The 23,169-nt window shown below is 37.2% G+C and overlaps 1 protein-coding gene across 1 annotated transcript in view; it reads right to left on the bottom strand.

Annotated features, from left to right (window-relative positions):
* The window catches only part of mdga2a (MAM domain containing glycosylphosphatidylinositol anchor 2a), a 220,922-nt gene extending 200,083 nt beyond the window's left edge, over positions 1-20,839 (bottom strand). The window contains exon 1 of the mRNA XM_067455178.1: positions 19,994-20,839. Within this exon, the coding sequence (XP_067311279.1) occupies positions 19,994-20,066 (73 nt within the window). The 5' untranslated portion in view covers positions 20,067-20,839. The remainder of the gene's footprint in view (positions 1-19,993) is intronic.
* Positions 20,840-23,169: the final 2,330 nt, after the last annotated feature.

Raw genomic sequence — 23,169 nt, 5'->3', positions numbered from 1 at the left:
TAAGGCTGTGCAATTGGGCAATTAGTTGAATTAGTTGAAAGGGGTGTGTTCAAAAAAATAGCAGTGTGGCATTCAATCACTGAGGTCATCAATTTTGTGAAGAAACAGGTGTGAATCAGGTGGCCCCTATTTAAGGATGAAGCCAACACTTGTTGAACATGCATTTGAAAGCTGAGGAAAATGGGTCGTTCAAGACACTGTTCAGAAGAACAGCGTACTTTGATTAAAAAGTTGATTAGAGAGGGGAAAACCTATAAAGAGGTGCAAAAAATGATAGGCTGTTCAGCTAAAATGATCTCCAATGCCTTAAAATGGAGAGCAAAAACAGAGAGACGTGGAAGAAAACGGAAGACAACCATCAAAATGGATAGAAGAATAACCAGAATGGCAAAGGCTCAGCCAATGATCACCTCCAGGATGATCAAAGACAGTCTGGAGTTACCTGTAAGTACTGTGACAGTTAGAAGACGTCTGTGTGAAGCTAATCTATTTTCAAGAATCCCCCGCAAAGTCCCTCTGTTAAAAAAAAGGCATGTGCAGAAGAGGTTACAATTTGCCAAAGAACACATCAACTGGCCTAAAGAGAAATTGAGGAACATTTTGTGGACTGGTGAGAGTAAAATTGTTCTTTTTGGGTCCAAGGGCCACAGGCAGTTTGTGAGACGACACCCAAACTCTGAATTCAAGCCACAGTACACAGTGAAGACAGTGAAGCATGGAGGTGCAAGCATCATGATATGGGCATGTTTCTCCTACTATGGTGTTGGGCCTATTTATCGCATACCAGGGATCATGGATCAGTTTGCATATGTTAAAATACTTGAAGAGGTCATGTTGCCCAATGCTGAAGAGGACATGCCCTTGAAACGGTTGTTTCAACAAGACAATGACCCAAAACACACTAGTAAACGGGCAAAGTCTTGGTTCCAAACCAACAAAATTAATGTTATGGAGTGGCCAGCCCAATCTCCAGACCTTAATCCAGTTGAGAACTTGTGGGGTGATATCAAAAATGCTGTTTCTGAAGCAAAACCAAGAAATGTGAATGAATTGTGGAATGTTGTTAAAGAATCATGGAGTGGAATAACAGCTGAGAGGTGCCACAAGTTGGTTGACTCCATGCCACACAGATGTCAAGCAGTTTTAAAAAACTGTGGTCATACAACTAAATATTAGTTTAGTGATTCACAGGATTGCTAAATCCCAGGAAAAAAAAAATGTTTGTACAAAATAGTTTTGAGTTTGTACAGTCAAAGGTAGACACTGCTATTTTTTTGAACACACCCCTTTCAACTAATTGCCCAATTGCACAGCCTTAAGAGCGTGCATATCATGAATGCTGGGTCTTGTTTGTTTTCTGAGAATCTACTGAACCTACTGGTAACTTGTTTGCCACGTAGCAATAAAAAATATACTAAAAACCTTGATTATTCTGGTTAGTCACATTGTACTGCTATTATTTTGAACAAGACTGTATATATAAATTTTTTTTTATTAAACTTGCATTAATTCTAATCATATTTCATTTATAATAGGCTACTAGTATTATTTTATGGTTATTTTTTTAACTAAAAACACTTCTAACACAGGTGTTTCTTATTTGTCGATTTAGCTGCATGTCCTCAGGCGATACGCTGTACCGTTTAAAGGTGAAGTTTGCCGTTTCTGCGACATTACTGCCACCTAACGGAATTCTAAAACCTCAAACATATAAGGAAAACTTTATCTGTGTTGCTATACAGTATGTTATGAGAGTAAGCAACTGTGCAGCTAACACTCTATAGCTATAAAGTGATTGTGAATGCACCAGGTGCCTTTTTGACAATCAGAATGGAGAGAGGGTATGTTATCAGCAAGAAGAGAAAGACCCCTAATAGTTGATAAAATGTTAGTCCATGAGAAGGGCTTGGTTGACTAAATTTGAATTAGTCAGTTAGTCACAGAAAAAAAAAATAATAAAAAAAAACAATTGGCAAAGTCATGCAGTGACAGATAATTAACACAGCTACTCCATGCTGTAATACACTCACCTAAAGGATTATTAGGAACACCTGTTCAATTTCTCATTAATGCAATTATCTAATCAACCAATCACATGGCAGTTGCTTCAACGCATTTAGGGGTGTGATCCTGGTCAAGCATCTCCTTAAAGGGGGGGTGGGGGGGGGGGGGAATGCTGTTTCATGCATACTGAGCTTTTTACACTGTTAAAGACTTGGATTCCCATCCTAAACATAGACAAAGTTTCAAAAACTAATGTTGGATGTTTGATGGAGTATTTCTGTGTCAAAAATACTCCTTCCGGTTTCTCACAAGTTTCGGAGAGTTTTTTTCCGAGTATGGCTCTACTTGACGTGAACAGAGCGGAAGGTCCTTGTATCGGCCGTACGGGCTCTTCTCCCGGTAGGGTGCGCACGCATGACTAGAGCGAGAGAGGAAATGCACGGCCATAAACACTCTCTCAGGTGCAGATCCAGTCGTCCGTGAACACTTTTGTCGCGCGCTGCGCTCCACTTTATTCCTATGGTTGACGTCGAGCAACTTCAACGCTTCAGCACAGCATTCCGGAAGGCAGCGCTGCATTTGAACCGATTTGAACGCAGAAATGATGGGAAGCTTCTTTACAACATACGCTTCAGTCGCGTCTCAAAGTGGATTTCCACGGTCACTGCTGTCACAGGACTTCCCCAAATCATACCAAAGAAGTGTGTTTTTGACGGAGCGGTCCCAGCGATAAAGGTTCGGTCCTGCTTTGGAAGCAGCCGGTGAGTAAAACTGCTTCAAATGTCTATGCTATTGGCTACCGTCACGTGAGTAAACATCAGTAAACGACACGATCGCGTGCTTCGTCATTCAAATGCGCTAACGGTTACTCCATTGCTGTTCTCTGTATAACTTTACACAAGTCTGCCGTGCAAAACCGTTTTGCTTGCTACTTCTAAGGTCTAGTCGCATACAATAGTCCATAAACCAGATCATGTCCTCATAAACTGCGAGTAAAGACACATTGTTGACAGGCCACTAAATACAGTACATACCACAGAGACGGACGTCCTGATGTTGCTGTTTCTCCTGTTCAATTTATTTCCGTCATTCTTTAGCTCCGCCCACTCGATACGCCTCCAGGCGCTCGGTTTTTTCCGGAAAGCCTCGGTACAGCCTATATTTCATTTATAAATATAATAAAACTAAAGACTTTTCGTTTCACCCCCCTTTAACTTCAAACTGAATGTCAGAATGGGAAAGAAAGGTGATTTAAGCAATTTTGAGCGTGGCATGGTTGTTGGTGCCAGACGGGGCGATGAGTATTTTCATCTGCTCAGTTACTGGGATTTTCAAACAACCATTTCTAGGGTTTACAAAGAATGGTGTGAAAAGGGAAAAACATCCAGTATGCAGCAGTCATGTGGGCAAAAATGCCTTGTTGATGCTTGTTGATGCTAGAGGTCGCTAGAGAACGTGCCGACTGATTCAAGCTGATAAAAGAGCAACTTTGACTGAAATAACCACTCGTTACAACCAAGGTATGCAGCAAAGCATTTGTGAAGCCACAACATGCAAAACCTTGAGGCAGATGGGCTACAACAACAGAAGACCCCACCGGGTACCACTCATCTCCACTACAAATAGGAAAAAGAGGCTACAATTTGCACAAGCTCACCAAAATTGGACAGTTGAAGACTGGAAAAATGTTACCTGGTCTGATGAGCCTCGATTTCTGTTGAGACATTCAGATGGTAGAGTCAGAATTTGACGTAAACACAATAGGAACATGGATCCATCATGCCTTGCTTCCACTGTGCAGGCTGGTGGTGGTGGTGTAATGGTGTGGGGGATGTTTTCTTGGCACACTTTAGGCCCCTTAGTGCCAATTGGGCATCGTTTAACCTGATAACCGTCACGAGGACGAGGACGTGCTGAAACTCTCTTTGCTTAAATTAGCTCAAAATTACTATCAGATGTAAGTAATTACCTTGACAAACTATACATCATTAAAAAGATCTAAGACTAAAGTTTAATTTTGTTACCTCTGTTTTATTCTCAAAGTCTTATAATGACCGTAATGTGTTAATATGTGCCAGGAGTTATGAATATGATCTTGGGCGTCGCTACCTTTTGATTGTAATATGCGTGTCATTTGCTCCCATTCATAAAAAACTCTTCTCTGGTCGTCATGAAGACACTCGACAAAACAACTTCCCTCAGGGCTTTTACTTCAAATGTGTGCAGATGTGGAGAAATATTGATAGATTCTCACATGTTTGAGTCAAATTTCTATACAGAGAAGTAATATTTATTCAATCTTTATCCAAAATCCGCGGATGTGTGATTATGAGAGCAGTAGACAGTGATATGCTGTGTTTTCAATTCATTCTGGCAGCCGGAGGGCGCTGGAAAGCTGTACTACTGAAAATTCACTCCCCTATGCATAGATGAAGAACAGACACACCATGTGACATTCAGGAAGTATCTGACATGACCAAAGCTGCTTTCTAGCGATCGTCAGATGGCTATTTTATGCAGATAGACACGTTTTAAGACAATAAACACACAATCGCGGCAATATATGGTTGGTCTGTGTTCTTTATGCCATGTTGGGTGGTTTCATAATAGATGATATTTATAATGCAATGCTATTCCACATAGCTTTTAGCATTGTATATTTTCTGTCATATTTTTCGACCCGAAGCTACATGAGATCACATATTGTTATATAAAACACTCGACTTATAAATTATAAAGTGATATGAAGCAAGTTTTGAATAAAACATGATTTTAATCGTATAAATTGTTGTTTTGCTGGTGTGCTAAGCTAACATGCTAGCTTGCCCTAGATGCACCTGCCACTGAGTAAATACTTTATTTTTATGAACATTTTCTAAATGTAAAACTACTGAAATGCTTATTTGGACGAAATGCATTCAATAGAGTCTCAGTGAGGGTAAAGTGAGAGGTTTGATTTAGAAATGAGGTTTGAATAGAACAGTTTGAATAGAGAATCGTTAGTAATTATAATGCAGACAAAAGAATAATAATTAGAGCCATAACCAGTCCGCAGAAGTGTGAATGTTTGCCTGGGAGACAAACTGAATGGGGCAGTTTGCACCTCTAAACAATAGAGGCAAAATAGAGAATGAAAGCTGAGAAGATGTGGCAATAAACATCAGTTGATATTTCAGAGATATCTCAAAATAAAATCACATGAAACGATCTTGTAAAACGTTTAATAAAATTCAGAGTTTTAGACTGATCATCTTCAGATCTGAAATATAACATGGTCAGACTTGTGGCTTTAGCTGTAGTGCATTTCTAGATTTCTCCAAGGCCCACTTCAATTTTATTTTCATAAAGATATTTCATACAAATAAATTTCTAATAACTTTACAAAACTTTGAAGCTTATTATAGCTTTTTTTTATTATAAAAAATATTATCATTTTGACTTTACAGTAAACTGCCAGGTGTCTGCTTTCAAATGAGACCATAATTATGCTTTTAGTGCAAAGGATTCACAAACTGTATTTGTTTTAGTCTGAGTATACATTTCTTAGGATTTTTTCAAAATTTAGAAATCAGCTTAACAGGTTAAATGCCACGGCCTACCTGAGCATTGTTTCTGACCATGTCCACTCGTTTATGACCACCATGTACCCATCGTCTGATGGCTACTTCCAGCAGAATAATGCACCATGTCATAAAGCTCAAATCATTTCAAATTGGTTTCTTGAACGTGACAATGAGTTCACTGTACTAAAATGGCCCCCACAGTCACCAGATCTCAACCCAATAGAGCATCTTTGGGATGTGGTGGAACGGGAGCTTCATGCCCTGGATGTGCATCCCACAAATCTCCATCAACTGCAAGATGCTATCCTATCAATACGGGACAACATTTTTAAAGAATGCTTTCAGCACCTTGTTGAATCAATGCCATGTAGAATTAAGGCAGTTCTGAAGGTGAAAGGGGGTCAAACACAGTATTAGTATTATGTTCATAATAATCCTTTAGATGAGTGTATGTCTGGCAGAAAATCAGTAGTATTGAAAAGGCAAGAAATGACCATGTGCATCCTTATTTGACTTATTTAACTTATTTAAAACGTGTAAGCTTAATGTTAACCACTTAAAAAAATAAATGTATTAGCATTTGTCTTTTAGTATGAATAAGTTGCCTACTGTTACCTATAAGCTAGTGTGCTTCAAAACAATCACAAAATACACACTTAAAAGATAAAAGCATTCAAATGTCTCTTACTTTTGCCAATATGGATCAATGATTTTGATGACATCACTCTGCACTTCAGCTTCTGTCCAATCAAATGCTCTCTACAACCTGAAGCATCCCGCCCCCTTCATAAAAAGCAGTAGCTAAAATGGTTGCTTGTTCACACATTCACTATTTTGTACATGGCGCATGGCACATACTGCATTATATAGGGGATAGGGAACGATTCAGACTGTGTAAATATGCATTCCAAAGGGGTGAATGAAGTCAGTTTTAACGTTAGCGTTACGTGAACTGGCACAGCACTTACAATCTGCTCTGGTCCAGAGACACGATAGCACAGAGCAGATCACATACGCGAGTCTGCGTATACCAGAAAAAGAATCGGATCCATTTGAATTCTCCACAGAATGCTATATTAAGCTAAATAGGAGAAATTAGTAGGAAACTGCAGCTTTACCGAGCTGTGACATAAATGAAACACTATTGGATATTTTTTTAAAGGGGAGGAGCTGTTCGATATGTCCCGCCCTGTCTTCCTGGTTCAGTGGAAATTACTTCAACACATTAAATAATGCTGTGCATTTCAAGGCACTTCAAATTAATGATACAATTAAAAGCAATAGCTGATGAAAAATTAAACTATTTCCGTACCGTCTGGGGCGAAGGTGAAAAAGCAGCTTTACAAATGATTGACTAGTATAAAACACTCAACATTTTTACTAAATAATTGGTTATATGGGGAAAATTCATTCAATTAGTAAAATGCAACTAATTCACCAAAATGAAGCATTTCACTTTTGTACCCCACTGTATTTTCATAACTCTGACAGCATTGCTTCATGGAGCCTTCCTCATGTCAGTAAGCTGATTTGATATTTGATCATGACTAGATCTGTCCAATCCCAAATATACAGATTACTTTTGATCTCACTACGATGTTAAGATAAGTATTATTGTCTGGCGTAATCATATTTGTGCATCCATCATCATTTCGCTTAAAATCAAGAAAAAAGGGGAAACTATTGCAGCCTCTGCCTGTCCTGAGTAGTAACGTCTTTTTCTATATTTGTTTACAAAGATAATTTTGTTGGCTTGATTGGTTTCTTTACAATGCCCTTGAGATTTTACCTAATTACAGAGAATGAATGGATTCCTGCATAAAATCTTCCACTGGGACACAATAAAAGTGTTTTCTTCCACACTAAATCCCAGAAAAAAAAACAATGCCTACTTAAAAGACACTGCAGAAATATATAGCATGAGACAGACAGGATGCAAAGACTTCTTCGTAAATCTGTGAGCATGGCCTTAAGTTAACCAGCTTCCAGCTTGTGAAATTTTAATTAAGGAGAGCATCAAGACATGGTAACTCTCAAGATAACCTGCGGCTCAGGCCTGCCAGACTTCCACATCCAATGACTAGCCTCCTCCCAATGATAAATGATAAACAATCCTCTCTGAATTGGGAGACGTTTTGATCAGTCTTCCATGAACTGAAATGTGGATATCAGTTTTCTGAGACTCATCCGAGACATCAAAAATAAAAGAAAGTGAAACCTTCCTGAAAATCAACCCAAACAGTGCGGTGAACCACAAAATGAAGCCTGCCTGCATTGCTTGCAGTAATGTGCACTACTTTATACTCATTAGCACTCATTAACACTTATTAACACTCATTCTCACAAAATCTACAGCTAATGGCTTGATAAACGTAAGCGAAGTGCCTGCGCTAATAGAAAAACTACAAGGGTCGATGCATAAAAATGTACGGATTTTCACGTTGACAAATGTTGCTTACATCTGCCCTGAAGGTTCATTGACGCAGTTACAAAACTCACTTATTTCCATAAATGTTTAATGAGTTTAAACAACAAGCTATTTGCATTTAACATGAAACACAAAAGTCTGTAAATGTAGTTGAGAAAGTTTTTTTTATAAAATAAATGGAGAGCAAATATCGTCCCAAATCAATAAAGCATCATGGGTAGGTAAATGGTTCCTTTTAAACTTTTTTTCATTCCCCTTCATTAAAAGAAATGAAGAAATACAAGCCTTACAATGAGCATTTATTACCTTAAAGGAAGTGTATGTTAGATCGTGGCCAAAACTAGTTCTGCAATGGTGAAACCCCTCTCCCCCTCCCCCTGACTCGAGGTTGCCAGATAGGCTGCAGGAGCGTTTGTAGCTGCAGCTGTGGTAACTAGAGCAGATCTGGCAACCCGGATGCAGAAACACAACTGACTTTGTGATTAGTCGACAGGTGGAGGGTGTAGCTTCAGGCCAAAACACAACATGTCAACATCAGTTGAGGGCTGCAACAACTTTTAAATGACAATATCCTTGCCGGACTACTGTTGTCAGTGATATATGTATTTGAATCAGGGCTAGACATGTGCCGATTTTCAGTAATGCGATATATCAGCATAATGAAAATGCACAATATTGTTATCGTGGGCACTTCAAAATATCGTAAATGATAATTTATTAACAACTATTACATTTCTTATAATGTACTCAAGAATACTTTGCCCATCAACCATATAAATGCTTATCACCGCTGTATTCTGCTTCAAAGGTACACGCGCTCAGATGTAAATGAGAAGCACATGAACGAGTGAAGGAGACACCCTGCTGAATAAAGAGGGCAGAGGGCGCTGATGAACTGCAGAAAGCAGCGATTACCCCGGAAACCCGCAAACAAAAGCAACTGCGTTAGTGAAGTTTTTTGTAATCTCAATGTTGTTCATCACAGCACCAAATACGTAATACTTAAAGGCTTAATAGGCTATTTATTTTCAAACTTAAACATTTTTATGTTTTAATCTGGACTACAACATGCCCTAATGATTAAAAAAAAATTGATTATTTGTTATTGTTCAGTAAATCTTTGAGACATACGACTTCATTAGTTAACATGTTAATTCATTATTACCAAACTGACAATGAAAAATACTTATAAAGAATGAATTATTCTAAGTAATGTTAATTTCTTTAGTTACTGTTAAATAACATTAAAATCAAAATAACTTTTTTAATGGACCTAAGATAAAACTAACAATGATCTGTATTTCTTATCTAACATTACCAAGAACATTATACTTTCTGGAACAAATGTAGCTATTGCTCAATCTTAGTTATTGCATTAAATAATGAGACCTTATATTAATTTGTTACCTGTTGTTCTTTATAGCCTAATTCTTTTGCACTTTAATCTGTTTGAAAATTGTACTTTTACAGCTCTGGAAAAAATTAAGACCACTTAACATTGATTTCTCATTGATTTCTCAATCTTAAGTGGTCTCTTATTTTTTTCAGAGCTGTATATATTTTTGGTGCATTGTATTATTGTATTTAAACATTCAGTTATTTATGTTATTACAAAAATATTTCTTAAAGCTGTTATGCTATGACAACACTTCTTTTGCAACTTATTTCAATATCGTGATAATATCGTATACCGTGATAAAAGCTTCAGCAATTAATCGCAACACGAAAAATTGATATCGGCACATGTCTAATCATGGCCATTTTATGATTAATTGAAATACATTTCTTACTTACAGTTCCTTTAATATGATGATTCAATTTAGCATATCCTGTGCCAAAGGGGAACACAGATGCGCAGAGATGTTTTTTTTTTTTTTGCACAGGGCTCAGCAGGAAATGGTTCTGTTAAACAGTAATGCCTGCTGTCCTCAGAGACCTTCACTGAAGCATTAACAATATGAAGTCCAAGGTCTTGCTGAGGTTATTTTGTGCCGTTTCATTGGTTGTTGGAAAATTCTTTGAGTCTATGCACAGATCTATGCACAGGTTCGATCAAGGCACTCACAAACATCTACACTTGACATTTTTTGAAGAAAATGTGAGTTGGTTTCCAAGGTGTTGCTCTGCAGTTGCTAAAGTGCTCAAAGTCTACAGAGGATTTTACCAGTTTTTCATTCACCAGGCACGAAATCAAACCACTTGGTAAAGTAACAACATAACTCATCTAATAATTTTAGACATTTTAAAATTAATCATTTATTTTATTTAATTATATTTCTATTTTAAGAGAGAAATTAGCATTTTTAGTCATTAAATGTTCATTTGGTTATGACTGTAGCTCATTTGAATTTTTATAGATCATTAGGCATGACGTTATTATACTGTATGTCTTGGATGCCTGTCTGAATCCAGGTTCCTGAGGGTGTACCAAATCTAAATAATACAGCTCTAAATCATTCAGCTTGATGTTATGAATAAACTAAATAAATAAATCAACTAGGCAGTAAGGTAGCTTCTGGACATAGCTAACATTTTGGATGTCTTCCTAATATAACACATCTGGTTCTCATCAGCTTGATAGTAGAGTGCTCCATGACCTCAATTTGATGTGTCAAATAAGGGATACATACAAAATATGCAGTGCTGGGCATATTCCAGATACTGTTAAAGAAGATTTTCCCTAATTTGCTGTGAGACATTGTAACCTCAAAAATCAGTTCTGGTAATCACCATTTGCTAGAGGCTCTTCGCTTCAGAGCAGCTATACAAATCGATAAGGTTGGAGCTACTACCAGAGTCTAATATATATAATAAATATAGGATTGGAGATGTGAAAAACATGTCTTGAATATTGTGCACTGGTGGTTGTCATGTAATGTGACCCTGGACCACAAAACCCAAGTTCACCCAAAAAATTTAATTAGCCCATTACTATTATTTACTCACCCTCAAGCCACTGCCCTTTAAAATATTATATATATATATATATATATATATATATATATATATATATATAAAAATGTTGCTCACGCAGGGTGAGTTCTACGTGGCCAAGAATAATACTGGGCCAAAAATGCAAAGACTAATAATAGCAATACAGTGGCTAAGATTGGGAAAATGCATAAGTTAATGATTATTTAATGGCTGTAACTAGGGAAAAAGGATCAATGGATGTAACCTCCCTCTCTTATAGACCAGAGTGAGCTAAAGTCTTGAAAGCAGGAAGGCAAGATTAGTGACCCTCAAAGTGCAATACAGAACCATAAAAACAAAAGCCATCAGTCACAAGAACTGTGTCTTCCCTGAAGAACAACAGCTAAACAGTGATTTAACACTGGACTGAAAAATACTACTGATGGCATCCAGCAGCACATTACATGTGATAGGGGATAATCACCATATACATTGTGAAGTTATAGCATATTCGTACCAATCTCAGATAATGATATGTAATCTTGGATCCCTAGACTATAGTCAAAAGTCACACGTGTATATTTGTGGCAATAGCCAACAATACATTGCATGCCCTCTTTAAATGCAACTTCCAAAATAAATGATTTGTGTCTTTAAGTCACACAATTATTAGTAGAAATAGCACCAAAATTCCTTGGTGAAAAATACTTAGCAAAAAGTGTGCCAGTCCAATCTAGTCACACCTTCCGCAGATCAATTGCTTTAAGCAGAACATTCTGTCAACATCTAACCATCCACATGTCACTCAAAACTCCTGAGATATCTTTCCTTATGGAACACAAGGAGCTGTTGTGATTAAAATGCAAAAATGCTTTCCATTCAACGGAATCCATTGTGATTTTGCTTGTTTATTAAACAAAAGATTACATGACTAAATTATGTAGGATTTTAAACTCATTTGAACATCTAACCCTTGCACAATTAACAAAAACATAAATATATAGTTCAATATTAGTTGTTATTTATAGATTTTTTTTATATGTATATTTTTATTCCGTAACAATTCATTTGATCAAAAGTGACAGTAAAAAAAAGGGTTACTGACAACTAATGGCGTCTGAAAATTCAGCTTTGCATCACAGGAACTAAAAAATATTTCACAGTATTACTGTTTTTAATGGATATTTAATCTGGAAATCTTACCGACCCCAAGCTGTCCAGTCCCCCATTTATATTTAGCAGTTGTGTTGTTGTACATTGCCTTAGTCTTTCATAGTTTACAGAACATGGCACACTAAATGTGCAACACAACCGGGAGTGGAGTGTTAATAAATAATTCAGAGAAACATGTAACGGTTGTTGTATTTCACATTAACAGTAATGCTTAACAACCGTAATGTGCATTGTACATCCCAAGGTTACTCGGCTGATGATTGCAACCATGGTGTGTTAGAAAAGCATATAGAAGGACTGGAGTAGTTGAGCTTCTTTGCACAATAAGACTCATCACATGAAGATCTACATAGCGGCCTGCAGCATATGCTAAAACTCAACAGCATTCACAAGTTCAACCGTTCCCCTTCAGAAATTTGAATATTGCATAAATATTTCTGTACATTTTAAATGTCTGCTTGTAAGAGGTGTGAATAATTTACAGTAGAAGCCAGAGGAACTGAAAATGACCCTTTCCCAGTGGTCAGTCCAATCTGGAGGAAACTGTCACAGGCAATTGGCTAACTCTGTTTAACACTGTCATCATGTATAGGAATGCTATTTTCATCCGCCCCCGCCACCTCAAATATACTTCCAGCTTGCAAACTCCAATATTACACAACAGCAGGCTGGCAGTATGTGACCACAGGGTACAATTTAGATGTAGAAAAATGCAGCCATCAAATTTTTTATAAAACTATTAAAGTACTATTTGGAAAGTAAAAGCAATGCTAGATGTCTGTTTATGAAGGGTCCAGTCTTCATAGCAATGTTTGAGTCGATGCACAATGAAACTAAAGCAGTCTGTTGTGGTCAGATAAACCAAATGCATTTGATTATTCTGTCAGTGTTAGAAAAATATTAACAATTCTTATATGGACAGATGGTATCTAGAAGCTAAAAAAAAGACTTAAATATTAGAAGCTCGGATTAAAACTGGAAAATTAGAGAATGGAAGCATTTAGCCGAAGTGAGTGATACTATCAGCTGACCACTTAATCGACTGTCTGTGACAGAAACATGAAACAGAGAGCCATCACACAGGGTATAAAAGAATATAAATATTAGAAAAATATCCATATATCTCCAATCAAAACATGTTGACATTAGATCCAACAGTGCACCAACAGTTGTACTGAATTACATGAACTAAAAGCTTATCGACCTCTTAGATGTCTTACTATCGGAGCCCTCTTTTTCATTTCAGCCTAAGTGGCCTGTTGGGAAGCTGTAATATAGTGCATTCGTCTCGCTGTACAATAAAACATTTATAAGTCTTTCCAGTTAGCATCTTCATCAAAGTTGATCGAGGTGTAATTCTTATTGATTTAGAAAAGGAATACGAGTTCAGGTATTTTTAACATTGCATCTCTGTTCACCAAAACGTAAAAGAGGCCTTCTTTATATTTGGTCTATTTGATTATAAAATCTGTGGAAGTAGTGTAAAGCTAACCCAAAACTCTACACTCTTCAAATGACGTCATGTTTAACATATATTTGATAACAAGGAGAGAAAAAAAAAAGTTGAGATGGGAAGCAAGAGCAACATTTATTGAATAGGACAGTCATATGAGTTAAGCATATTTGAAGTTGAAAAGAATAAGAAGAACATGTTGCCACTCAGCCATGTTTACACCTGGCATTAAGATGTGTTTTGGTTGATCGGATCACAAGTGGACAACACTAAAATACAGGTGTAAACAGGTCTTAAACGTTTTGAGCTTGTCCACTTTCAACCACTTTCAGATGTAGTTGAAAACCAATTTGACTGGATTGCTTTCATAGCTGCAAAAGACAGTATCCCTCCACCTACTGACATAACATTAAACATTATGGGAAGTGTGCTAGACAGACTTTAAACTTTGACGGCTGAAGACCCAAGTTTGGTTGGAAGATGAAAAGTGTACCAAGTGTCTCTCGCCATTACTGATTTCTAACACACACTCACAGTGTTTGGCGTGGCCTTGTGGATATCAGAGCAGAAACGGAAGCTGCATTCATATATAAAATGTGCAAGCTTAGTTTGTCCACTAGACCCTCCACTTGAATAAATCAGTGGGCAAAAACAGGAGTAAACGGTTATGTCTCCCTAATCTACTTGTGATTCAATAGATTAAAACACAAGTGTAAACCTGGGACAGTGTTAACCTTTTTGCAAGTCCTGGTTAAATACATAATTCATATTTCAAATAATTAATAAAAGTTAGAAAATGTAGCCTGACAAGCCAGACCCACATCAAGATGTTTGGTCTGGAAACTCACCATAGACAGGGCTCAATCCGAGGGGCGGGATAAACGGTTGTCTTTCAAACTCCCTCTGCATGCGATAGGATAGCGCTACAACCAACCAGAGCAACGAAGGTGAAACAGAGCTTGTTGATAGATTAAACATTCGCCGTATCCGGTCGGCAAAACTCTGAACACATCTTCCCTTTTTAAGAATGACTTCAGTGCCGTTCTTTGTTCTTTTCTCAGAGAAAAGCTTAACTCCAAGTCTTCCAGAGTCGCGGTCAAAGCTGATTCGAATGATGCAAGCGCAACTCTGGCATCATTATGTTAAGCCCCGCCCACCGACTCTACACTCTAAATAATGCTGGGTTATTTTTTAACCCAAAATGCTGGGTTAAGACTGTTGGGTAAATTTTGTTGGTTTATTTGATCACATTTTAAACACCATTGGGTAGTTTCAAATTTCCAGTAGTTGGGTTAAACCTGCTGGGTCGCAATGCTTGGTTGATTCTTGATTGTACCCAGCACTTGGTTGTTTCACGTGCTTCCCGCCTTGATTCGTTTAAATTCGCTCCCAAACTGTCATTTTGAAAGGACAATGCAAAAGGCAAAGCCACTGGTTGCAGATGTTTTAAGATAAGTTCATATATTTTCATTAATAATAATTTTAATTAGCATAATTATAGTTTTTCTTCTTCTTAGCAGCAACAATTCTTAAGCTTACATGACGTCAAGACGACAAAAGCTTTATCTCAGAATCCGATGCAATGTACTGACTCGTGTTAGTTTAGGTAGGCATGTTAGACGATAGATTAATACAGTTTGTGATTACACAGAACCATGATCCCCTAACGAAAAATAAACATGGCGGTACTTCGGTAACTTACCAAGTACATACTGTTAAAATAATGTTAAAAATGTGACGATAGTATCTGTATAGCATCGACTCACAAGTAGACTATATTCAGTCCCGCAGCTGCGTTCAGTCGCGTCACGCAGGGCTCCAGACTGTAGCCGAATACGAGTTAGGGCTGGAAATCGATTCCAAAAATTTGGGAATCGACCAGCCCTAATACGAGTGCCTATGTATATTAAATACTATTTAATTAAATATTACTCTTCCATGTTTTGCGTCTCAGTGTGAATGACGGGGGCGCATATCATATCATGAACACACAGACTCAAAAGTCACGGCAACCCGTCAAAATAAAAGTTCGATTTAAACGTGAATAAATTGACAGAATATATTAGGTTTGTAGTTGTCATTGTTGCCAATTTTAACACATTTGTGTGTTGCACAATTGTCAAGCAATAAAAATTATTGTTTTAACAGTCTAAACATGCATTCTTCATTTGTTCTTTCATGATTGCCTAGTTTTACAGTAGGCTAATGCACAGGAGATTTTTTAAGAACAACCCAGCAAGAATAACCCAGAATAGCAAATCCATTAATGATAAAAAATTGACTACATTTTGGGTTTTCTCAACAGCCCAGCCTGCTGGGTTAAAATGCCACTGGGTTAATTTAACCCAGCATGTGTTCTGTCCAATATTTACCCAGCGCTGGGTTGCCATTTGGGTTGTTTTTAACCCAGCCATTTTTAGAGTGTATACACGATGTGATTGGACCATCAAGTGTTTGCCGTTTACAGCTCAGAAGTGTATTAAGAGTTCCTAGACGACACTCGCGGGCAGATTAGATTCGCTGCCGCTAGGGTGCATCTAGATTTCTAGGCTATAGAAAATGTGTAGTTACGTTAGAAAAGACAAAATACAAAAGAGCTAACTACCACTTTAAGAAGTAATGTTAACCTCATAAAATGCATCACAGACTCACTAGCAATGATATAGGCAGATAAAATTCCAAGAAATCAAGGCACCTCTTTCCACATTACCAGCATTTATAGTGGGCAATATTCACAGAATTCGATAAAATGGGTTAATTGCTAGCCACAAAACTCAGGGTTGTGCACCATTCAGAACTGAACCAAGAATGCATTTGACAATTCAAATTCAGAAATTAAATTTCAATTTAAAAGCATTTAAATAGTTGAGACAAAGTTTGAATACCTGCCTGACAAAGAAAATTCTACAACAACAGACTTTTCATTCAATTTTAAGGACCATTTCATTTTCCAGAATTATTTATTTACCAGTATTACATTTCTCTTCTTCTGCGTCCCAATTCTACTATCCATCCAAAATAGTATTCAAAAAAGTGTCCCAAATCATAGTATGTTGAAATGAGTTCCAAAGACACCCAGATGGTCTAGTTTTCCCGGTTAGATCCGAAGTGCAGGGGCCTATTGCACAAATCTAGGATAAGGCATTAAGCCGGGATATCTTGGTGATCCTGGCTCAATTTATCCGCTAATATGCAGTTATCTTTCATTATTGATAACGTTCTTGGTGTGAGTGTGCCTTTACATTTAAACATGACAGTGGTGTACACAATTTTGCATACAAATGACAAGATCACCAAGATATCCCGGCTTAATCCCTTATCCTAGTTTTGTGCAATAGGCCCCAGATCTGTGCACACTTTAACAGCTAATATTGCCCACAACTCATTGCGCGTTGTGTGAGGGTTCGATTAGAACTACAAAACATGATGGAAGTATAAGTCCGACGTTAAGTAGAGCGAGGGTTAGATAAAGGGTTTTGAGTGATTAAAAATAATCAGTATCAAACCTGACGGAAATTGCAACAGCATTGTGAACTTTTGTAAGAATACGTTTGGTCATTAGCTGTTAAATGCATCATTATACAAATTGCAAACACATGAGAAGAGTCTCCGAAATGAAAGGCCCATGACTGGCAGATCAATGTGCTTCTATAATTCTCTCCGAAATGGTAGGAAATTAAATTAAATTGAATGTGGAGGATTTTAACTGTGACAAGATGATAGACATGCCAGTTTAAACGGTGACAGGATGCACGCAACTAAGCGACAGAGCTCTCTGTTAAAGACGCAATTACGATGAGCTTGCCTACACACTCAAAAGTACTTTTTTCACAAAAACAGTACATACTTTTAGGGGATATAATAAGTAGGTGAATTGGGACACCGCATTTCTGTAACTGCAATTTAACTTTCAATTCAAATACCAACTCTTGAACTGAAAGGGTGCAGACTCTTTCATTCTGGCAAACATGTTATATAATCCGAAAACTGTAATGATCAACATATAGAATTATGTTTTATGAGTCCTGTCAAATCTTAAGAGATTCTGCAAGTGCAGGATTCATGCAGGCTAACTTATTTATCAATTCAGTGTTCAAAAACCCATAATGATTCACCATGGAGCATGTGTGGAGTTAAACTAAGAGGGCATGAACCGGCATCCAGCTCCTAGAAGTGAAGAACAACCCACAACAGTTCCACATTTGCACAGGTCATTACACAGGAATCAATTGTTTGCTCATATGCCACTAACAAATTGAAAGCAAGCCAACAAACTGTGAAACATGAACATAATCGCACCATTTGACCACTGAATGTCATCTACTGGAAATATTACAGATCCCAGATTATCACATCCAGTGAGTAACACTGGCAAATGGCTATGTGCCATAATTAATATAACACATACATGATAAGCAAAGTGAAAGGTATAGCCTGAGGTTATCTCCAACTGCCAATGGATCATCATGGAGTCCACAATAAATAAATGGATAAATGTAAATGTTATATTCTGAAATGTAATGGGCCACCTCTGTCCACTGTGCTTACTTCCATTTTACTAATCCAAACAGTCTTTTATTAAGTAACAGTAAATCTGTCCTTGTAATCCATGTGACGTCAGCTAAAATAGGTCTCCCAGCTGATGCTTTATAGGTATTGCCTTCATCCCATTATGACCAACCCCTCTGTAATATTCCGCAGGCGGAAGGATGCTGAACTGTTTCTATGTAGGTTTCTATGACAGAATGAACGGTTGACATGAGCAGCTTAACCCACATAAAATTCTGTCAAAGGGAATTGAACAACCTCACCTCATATATGTAATGTTACTGCAAATCATACATCACAACAAATGTGCTTTCGTGACTTTTCTTTACAGTGAAACAATAATAACTAATAAAATGAATTCCTTGATTGCCACTTAAAGCAAAGTAAATACATATGAAATGTCACTGTCACTTAGTTCTCAAGCAAGTATGAATATATTATGTGAATAAAAGAAATGACATTGGGGAACATTAGAGAAACCAGAGGCTAGTTTTTTCATGTAAATAATATGTCTAATGTTTATCTGACTGTCAACTTCGGTATACATTAAAGTATCTATTCAACATAGATATTCAGCAATTGAGCTAGGTTTAAGAGGTAGTTTAAGAGCTAGAGAAAGCACATCAATTTTTAGAATTGTTCTTTTGATTCAAAACCTTAGTCACTAAGATTGTTAAATAAAAAATTAAAATAAATGTGAAAATTCTGCACTAAAAACCTATTAAATCTGTTAAAAACCTGTTAGAATGTAACTTAACATATAAAGTAAAATAATATGTTATGATAAATTATAGTGTGATATTATAAATTGTGATATTTATTACAATCCATGTTATATTTCTATAAATGATTATTAAAATGTGACGTTAAAATGAAGTAAACAGCATGAATTTCCTTATAATTCACAGAACAAATATATTAAAATTATATATATTATAATCCATATATATATATATATATATATATATATATATATATATATATATATATATATATATATATATATATATATATATAACAAGGTAATATGTATTTTACAATCAATTATTTTTTTAAATTATGTTGTTTATAAATATAAAGTATATATATGAGTATTATAAGTATAAAATATCTTAAGATTAAATTATGTTTAAATAAATAAATTGCCTTATAATTTTTGGAAAAAGAGATTCACATTTGTACATTTATTTAAGAAGTTTCCACTTATTTTTATTGGCTATACACATAGAATCTGTTTTATGCTGCATTTTATATTATTCAGTTATTTTTTGTGTGTAATGTGTAATTCTGAAAGTGTTCTGTACTGGGCAAACTGTGCTTTGTCTTTAATAGCCACAGTTGCTGGAAAGCCACTTTTGAGTATCTTTGTCTTTCCACTGTAGCCTACATGTTATTAGCCAGTTCAGAAACTTACAGATTTTAATAGTTCAACTAAGTTGGTATATCAACATTATATCATTTAACATATAGATCTGATTGAATGAATCATAGAACTAAGTCCCCAAATTGCTCACAGTGTAGCCCTTCTGACAACTTCCCCATGTGGTAACTAGCCACGGTCTGCCCATTTACCTACATACTTTGCAGCAATGTTTACCACAGCTGACCACAGTGATGGTTACAGATCTTTATGCGTTGATCAACCAATGCATCTCCTAGTGATAAAGCTATTTCAACACAACCTATCGATATCGTGCATGGCAAAGTAGTCCAAAACGAGGCCGACAGGGGCCACAGGCTACCCCACCGTGCACCTGTAACGCAGGAACTGTCAATTGACATGCGAGCTACAGGGCCTACATCACACTGGATATCATTGAGAATGAACATCCACATCTACCATCTACCTCGCAAGGTCACGACAGTTCTGTGAAGGCTATTGTACGTAGCTGCTACGTCTGTTTGTCTTACCGTATATTCCTTGGCAATAAACGCCTTCAAATAGCGCGGCCAATAACCACAGGAGAGCAAAAATAATATCCATCTTCACGTTAGTCTGAACATATCCAGCTCCTCAGGCGGCGAACAGTTGAAGGCAGTACGTGCAGTCCAAATCTCCCACCTTGCGTGACCGTATCATCAAGAAACAGCTGAAGTAGTGTCAGTCAGAGATGTCTCGCTAGTCATTCCTTGCCAATTCGATGCAGATGTTTTCACCAAATTGGTCTAGGCGGAGATTTAAAGCTGTGACAGATAAGGAGTGCGAGCATCAAAGCTTCAGAGTGGGTCTCCTCCTCACACCTTCGCCGGCATTAAGCAACGACGCGACTGGCGAAAGTAAATGACAGCGCCATGGGAAACACGCGCGCTATTAATCGGTTACGCGCGCTGGCATCCACCTCTTCGACGTTCCCAAAAGATAATACTGCAGAATTTAAAGCAAAAAATAACCAATAATCGACGAGAACGCCGCTCTCGTTCCTTCGTGGTTACAGGATGCCGGTGAGGCAGAGAGGCACGCCGAGAGAGAGAAAAAAAGCTGCTCCTTGATGATGAAGGGAGCGCTACTATAGTAACACTGTGATTCTTCTCCAGCGGATAAAAAAAAGAATCCGCTATTTCATGTGTGGACCAGCTATACTTCTCGGAAGTCTCTGGTCCCGGCGTGGGAAAAAAAAGAGAGAAACAATGACATAAACAGATGTGTCAGGTTGCCTATTTTCAGGATAAACCGTCATTTAGACTGGATGAAATGTGAAGGGTGGTCGGGCACGCTGCGCCATACGTACTGCGCTGGAACGCCGGAGCCCAGCTGGCTGACTACGTCAAAGAGCGCGTGAGTGAGTGAGAGAGCGCGCTCGGATCTCATTTGTATGAGAAGCACTCTCGCGCTGAGAACGTTCGCAGCAGAGCAACGTGAACTTCATTATAAATTAAAGGCCGCCAGTCGAAATGGTATACATGATTTCTGACGCTTATTCGTGCGTTTGCCGTTTTCTTTCATTGAAACGGAAGACGACCCATGTAGCTACTCTTAATTTCGATGCTTATCTTCCTCCCTTGTCGACTTTATTACTATTAAATGAATTATGTTTTCCTTAAATTACCAACATATTAACAGCAACAATGACAGCACGGGGCTTCTTTCTGTTAAACACGTCGCCATTTAATAAGGTAATGTTAATATGCCAATAGCCTATTCGAGCTGAAAAAATTTGTAAAATGTACTGATGATGACACAGGTGGTAAAAGAGAAAGGCACTAGCAAAAATAAAAAAGTATTCATTAACCAAACTAAAATGTACCACAAAACACTCAACTGTAACATAACAGCCTATAATAAAATGTTGATTTGAGAATTTGCACTGTAAAAAAATATTTAAAAAGTCATTTACTGGGTTGCCTTAAAGTTGAGTTCATTGATATATACACTGTAAAAAAAAAAATGTTAGTTTTTGTTGGTTTAACTTAAAAAAGTAAGTAACCTGGTTGCCTTAAATTGAGTTTATTGCAATTAAAATTGCAGGGAATTTTTTTAACAAAAGAAACTCAAAATATTTTTGTATCTGAACCACATAAAACATTTGATAAATCATGAAAATAGCACTATTTGGCATGTTTCACTGCGTCATCAGAAATAAAACACACACAATTACCCAATATGATTACAAAATATTTTAATGATATTTTAATAAAGGTTGTCAAATCTCAAAAAATGTTTATTGTATTAACTCAAAAATTTTATTTCAATGAACTCAAAATTTTAAGGCAACCAGGTAACTTTTTTGCTAAATAATTTTTTACAGTGTATATATATATATATATATACAGTATTGTTCAAAATAATAGCAGTACAATGTGACTAACCATAATAATTAAGGTTTTTAGTATATTTTTTATTGCTACGTGGCAAACAAGTTACCAGTAGGTTCAGTAGATTCTCAGAAAACAAACAAGACCCAGCATTCATGATATGCACGCTCTTAAGGCTGTGCAATTGGGCAATTAGTTGAATTAGTTGAAAGGGGTGTGTTCACAAAAATAGCAGTGTGGCATTCAATCACTGAGGTCATCAATTTTGTGAAGAAACAGGTGTGAATCAGGTGGCCCCTATTTAAGGATGAAGCCAACACTTGTTGAACATGCATTTGAAAGCTGAGGAAAATGGGTCGTTCAAGACATTGTTTAGAAGAACAGCGTACTTTGATTAAAAAGTTGATTAGAGAGGGGAAAACCTATAAAGAGGTGCAAAAAATGATAGGCTGTTCAGCTAAAATGATCTCCAATGCCTTAAAATGGAGAGCAAAACCAGAGAGACGTGGAAGAAAACGGAAGACAACCATCAAAATGGATAGAAGAATAACCAGAATGGCAAAGGCTCAGCCAATGATCACCTCCAGGATGATCAAAGACAGTCTGGAGTTACCTGTAAGTACTGTGACAGTTAGAAGACGTCTGTGTGAAGCTAATCTATTTTCAAGAATCCCCCGCAAAGTCCCTCTGTTAAAAAAAAGGCATGTGCAGAAGAGGTTACAATTTGCCAAAGAACACATCAACTGGCCTAAAGAGAAATGGAGGAACATTTTGTGGACTGATGAGAGTAAAATTGTTCTTTTTGGGTCCAAGGGCCACAGGCAGTTTGTGAGACGACCCCCAAACTCTGAATTCAAGCCACAGTACACAGTGAAGACAGTGAAGCATGGAGGTGCAAGCATCATGATATGGGCATGTTTCTCCTACTATGGTGTTGGGCCTATTTATCGCATACCAGGGATCATGGATCAGTTTGCATATGTTAAAATACTTGAAGAGGTCATGTTGCCCTATGCTGAAGAGGACATGCCCTTGAAATGGTTGTTTCAACAAGACAATGACCCAAAACACACTAGTAAACGGGCAAAGTCTTGGTTCCAAACCAACAAAATTAATGTTATGGAGTGGCCAGCCCAATCTCCAGACCTTAATCCAATTGAGAACTTGTGGGGTGATATCAAAAATGCTGTTTCTGAAGCAAAACCAAGAAATGTGAATGAATTGTGGAATTTTGTTAAAGAATCATGGAGTGGAATAACAGTTGAGAGGTGCCACAAGTTGGTTGACTTCATGCCACACAGATGTCAAGCAGTTTTAAAAAACTGTGGTCATAC

Source organism: Pseudorasbora parva, chromosome 10, assembly GCF_024679245.1.
Source record: "Pseudorasbora parva isolate DD20220531a chromosome 10, ASM2467924v1, whole genome shotgun sequence".
NCBI classification, from domain to species: Eukaryota; Metazoa; Chordata; class Actinopteri; order Cypriniformes; family Gobionidae; genus Pseudorasbora; species Pseudorasbora parva.
The sequence above is the reverse complement of the archived record's forward strand: the minus strand, read 5'-3'. Positions and strand labels throughout refer to the sequence as shown.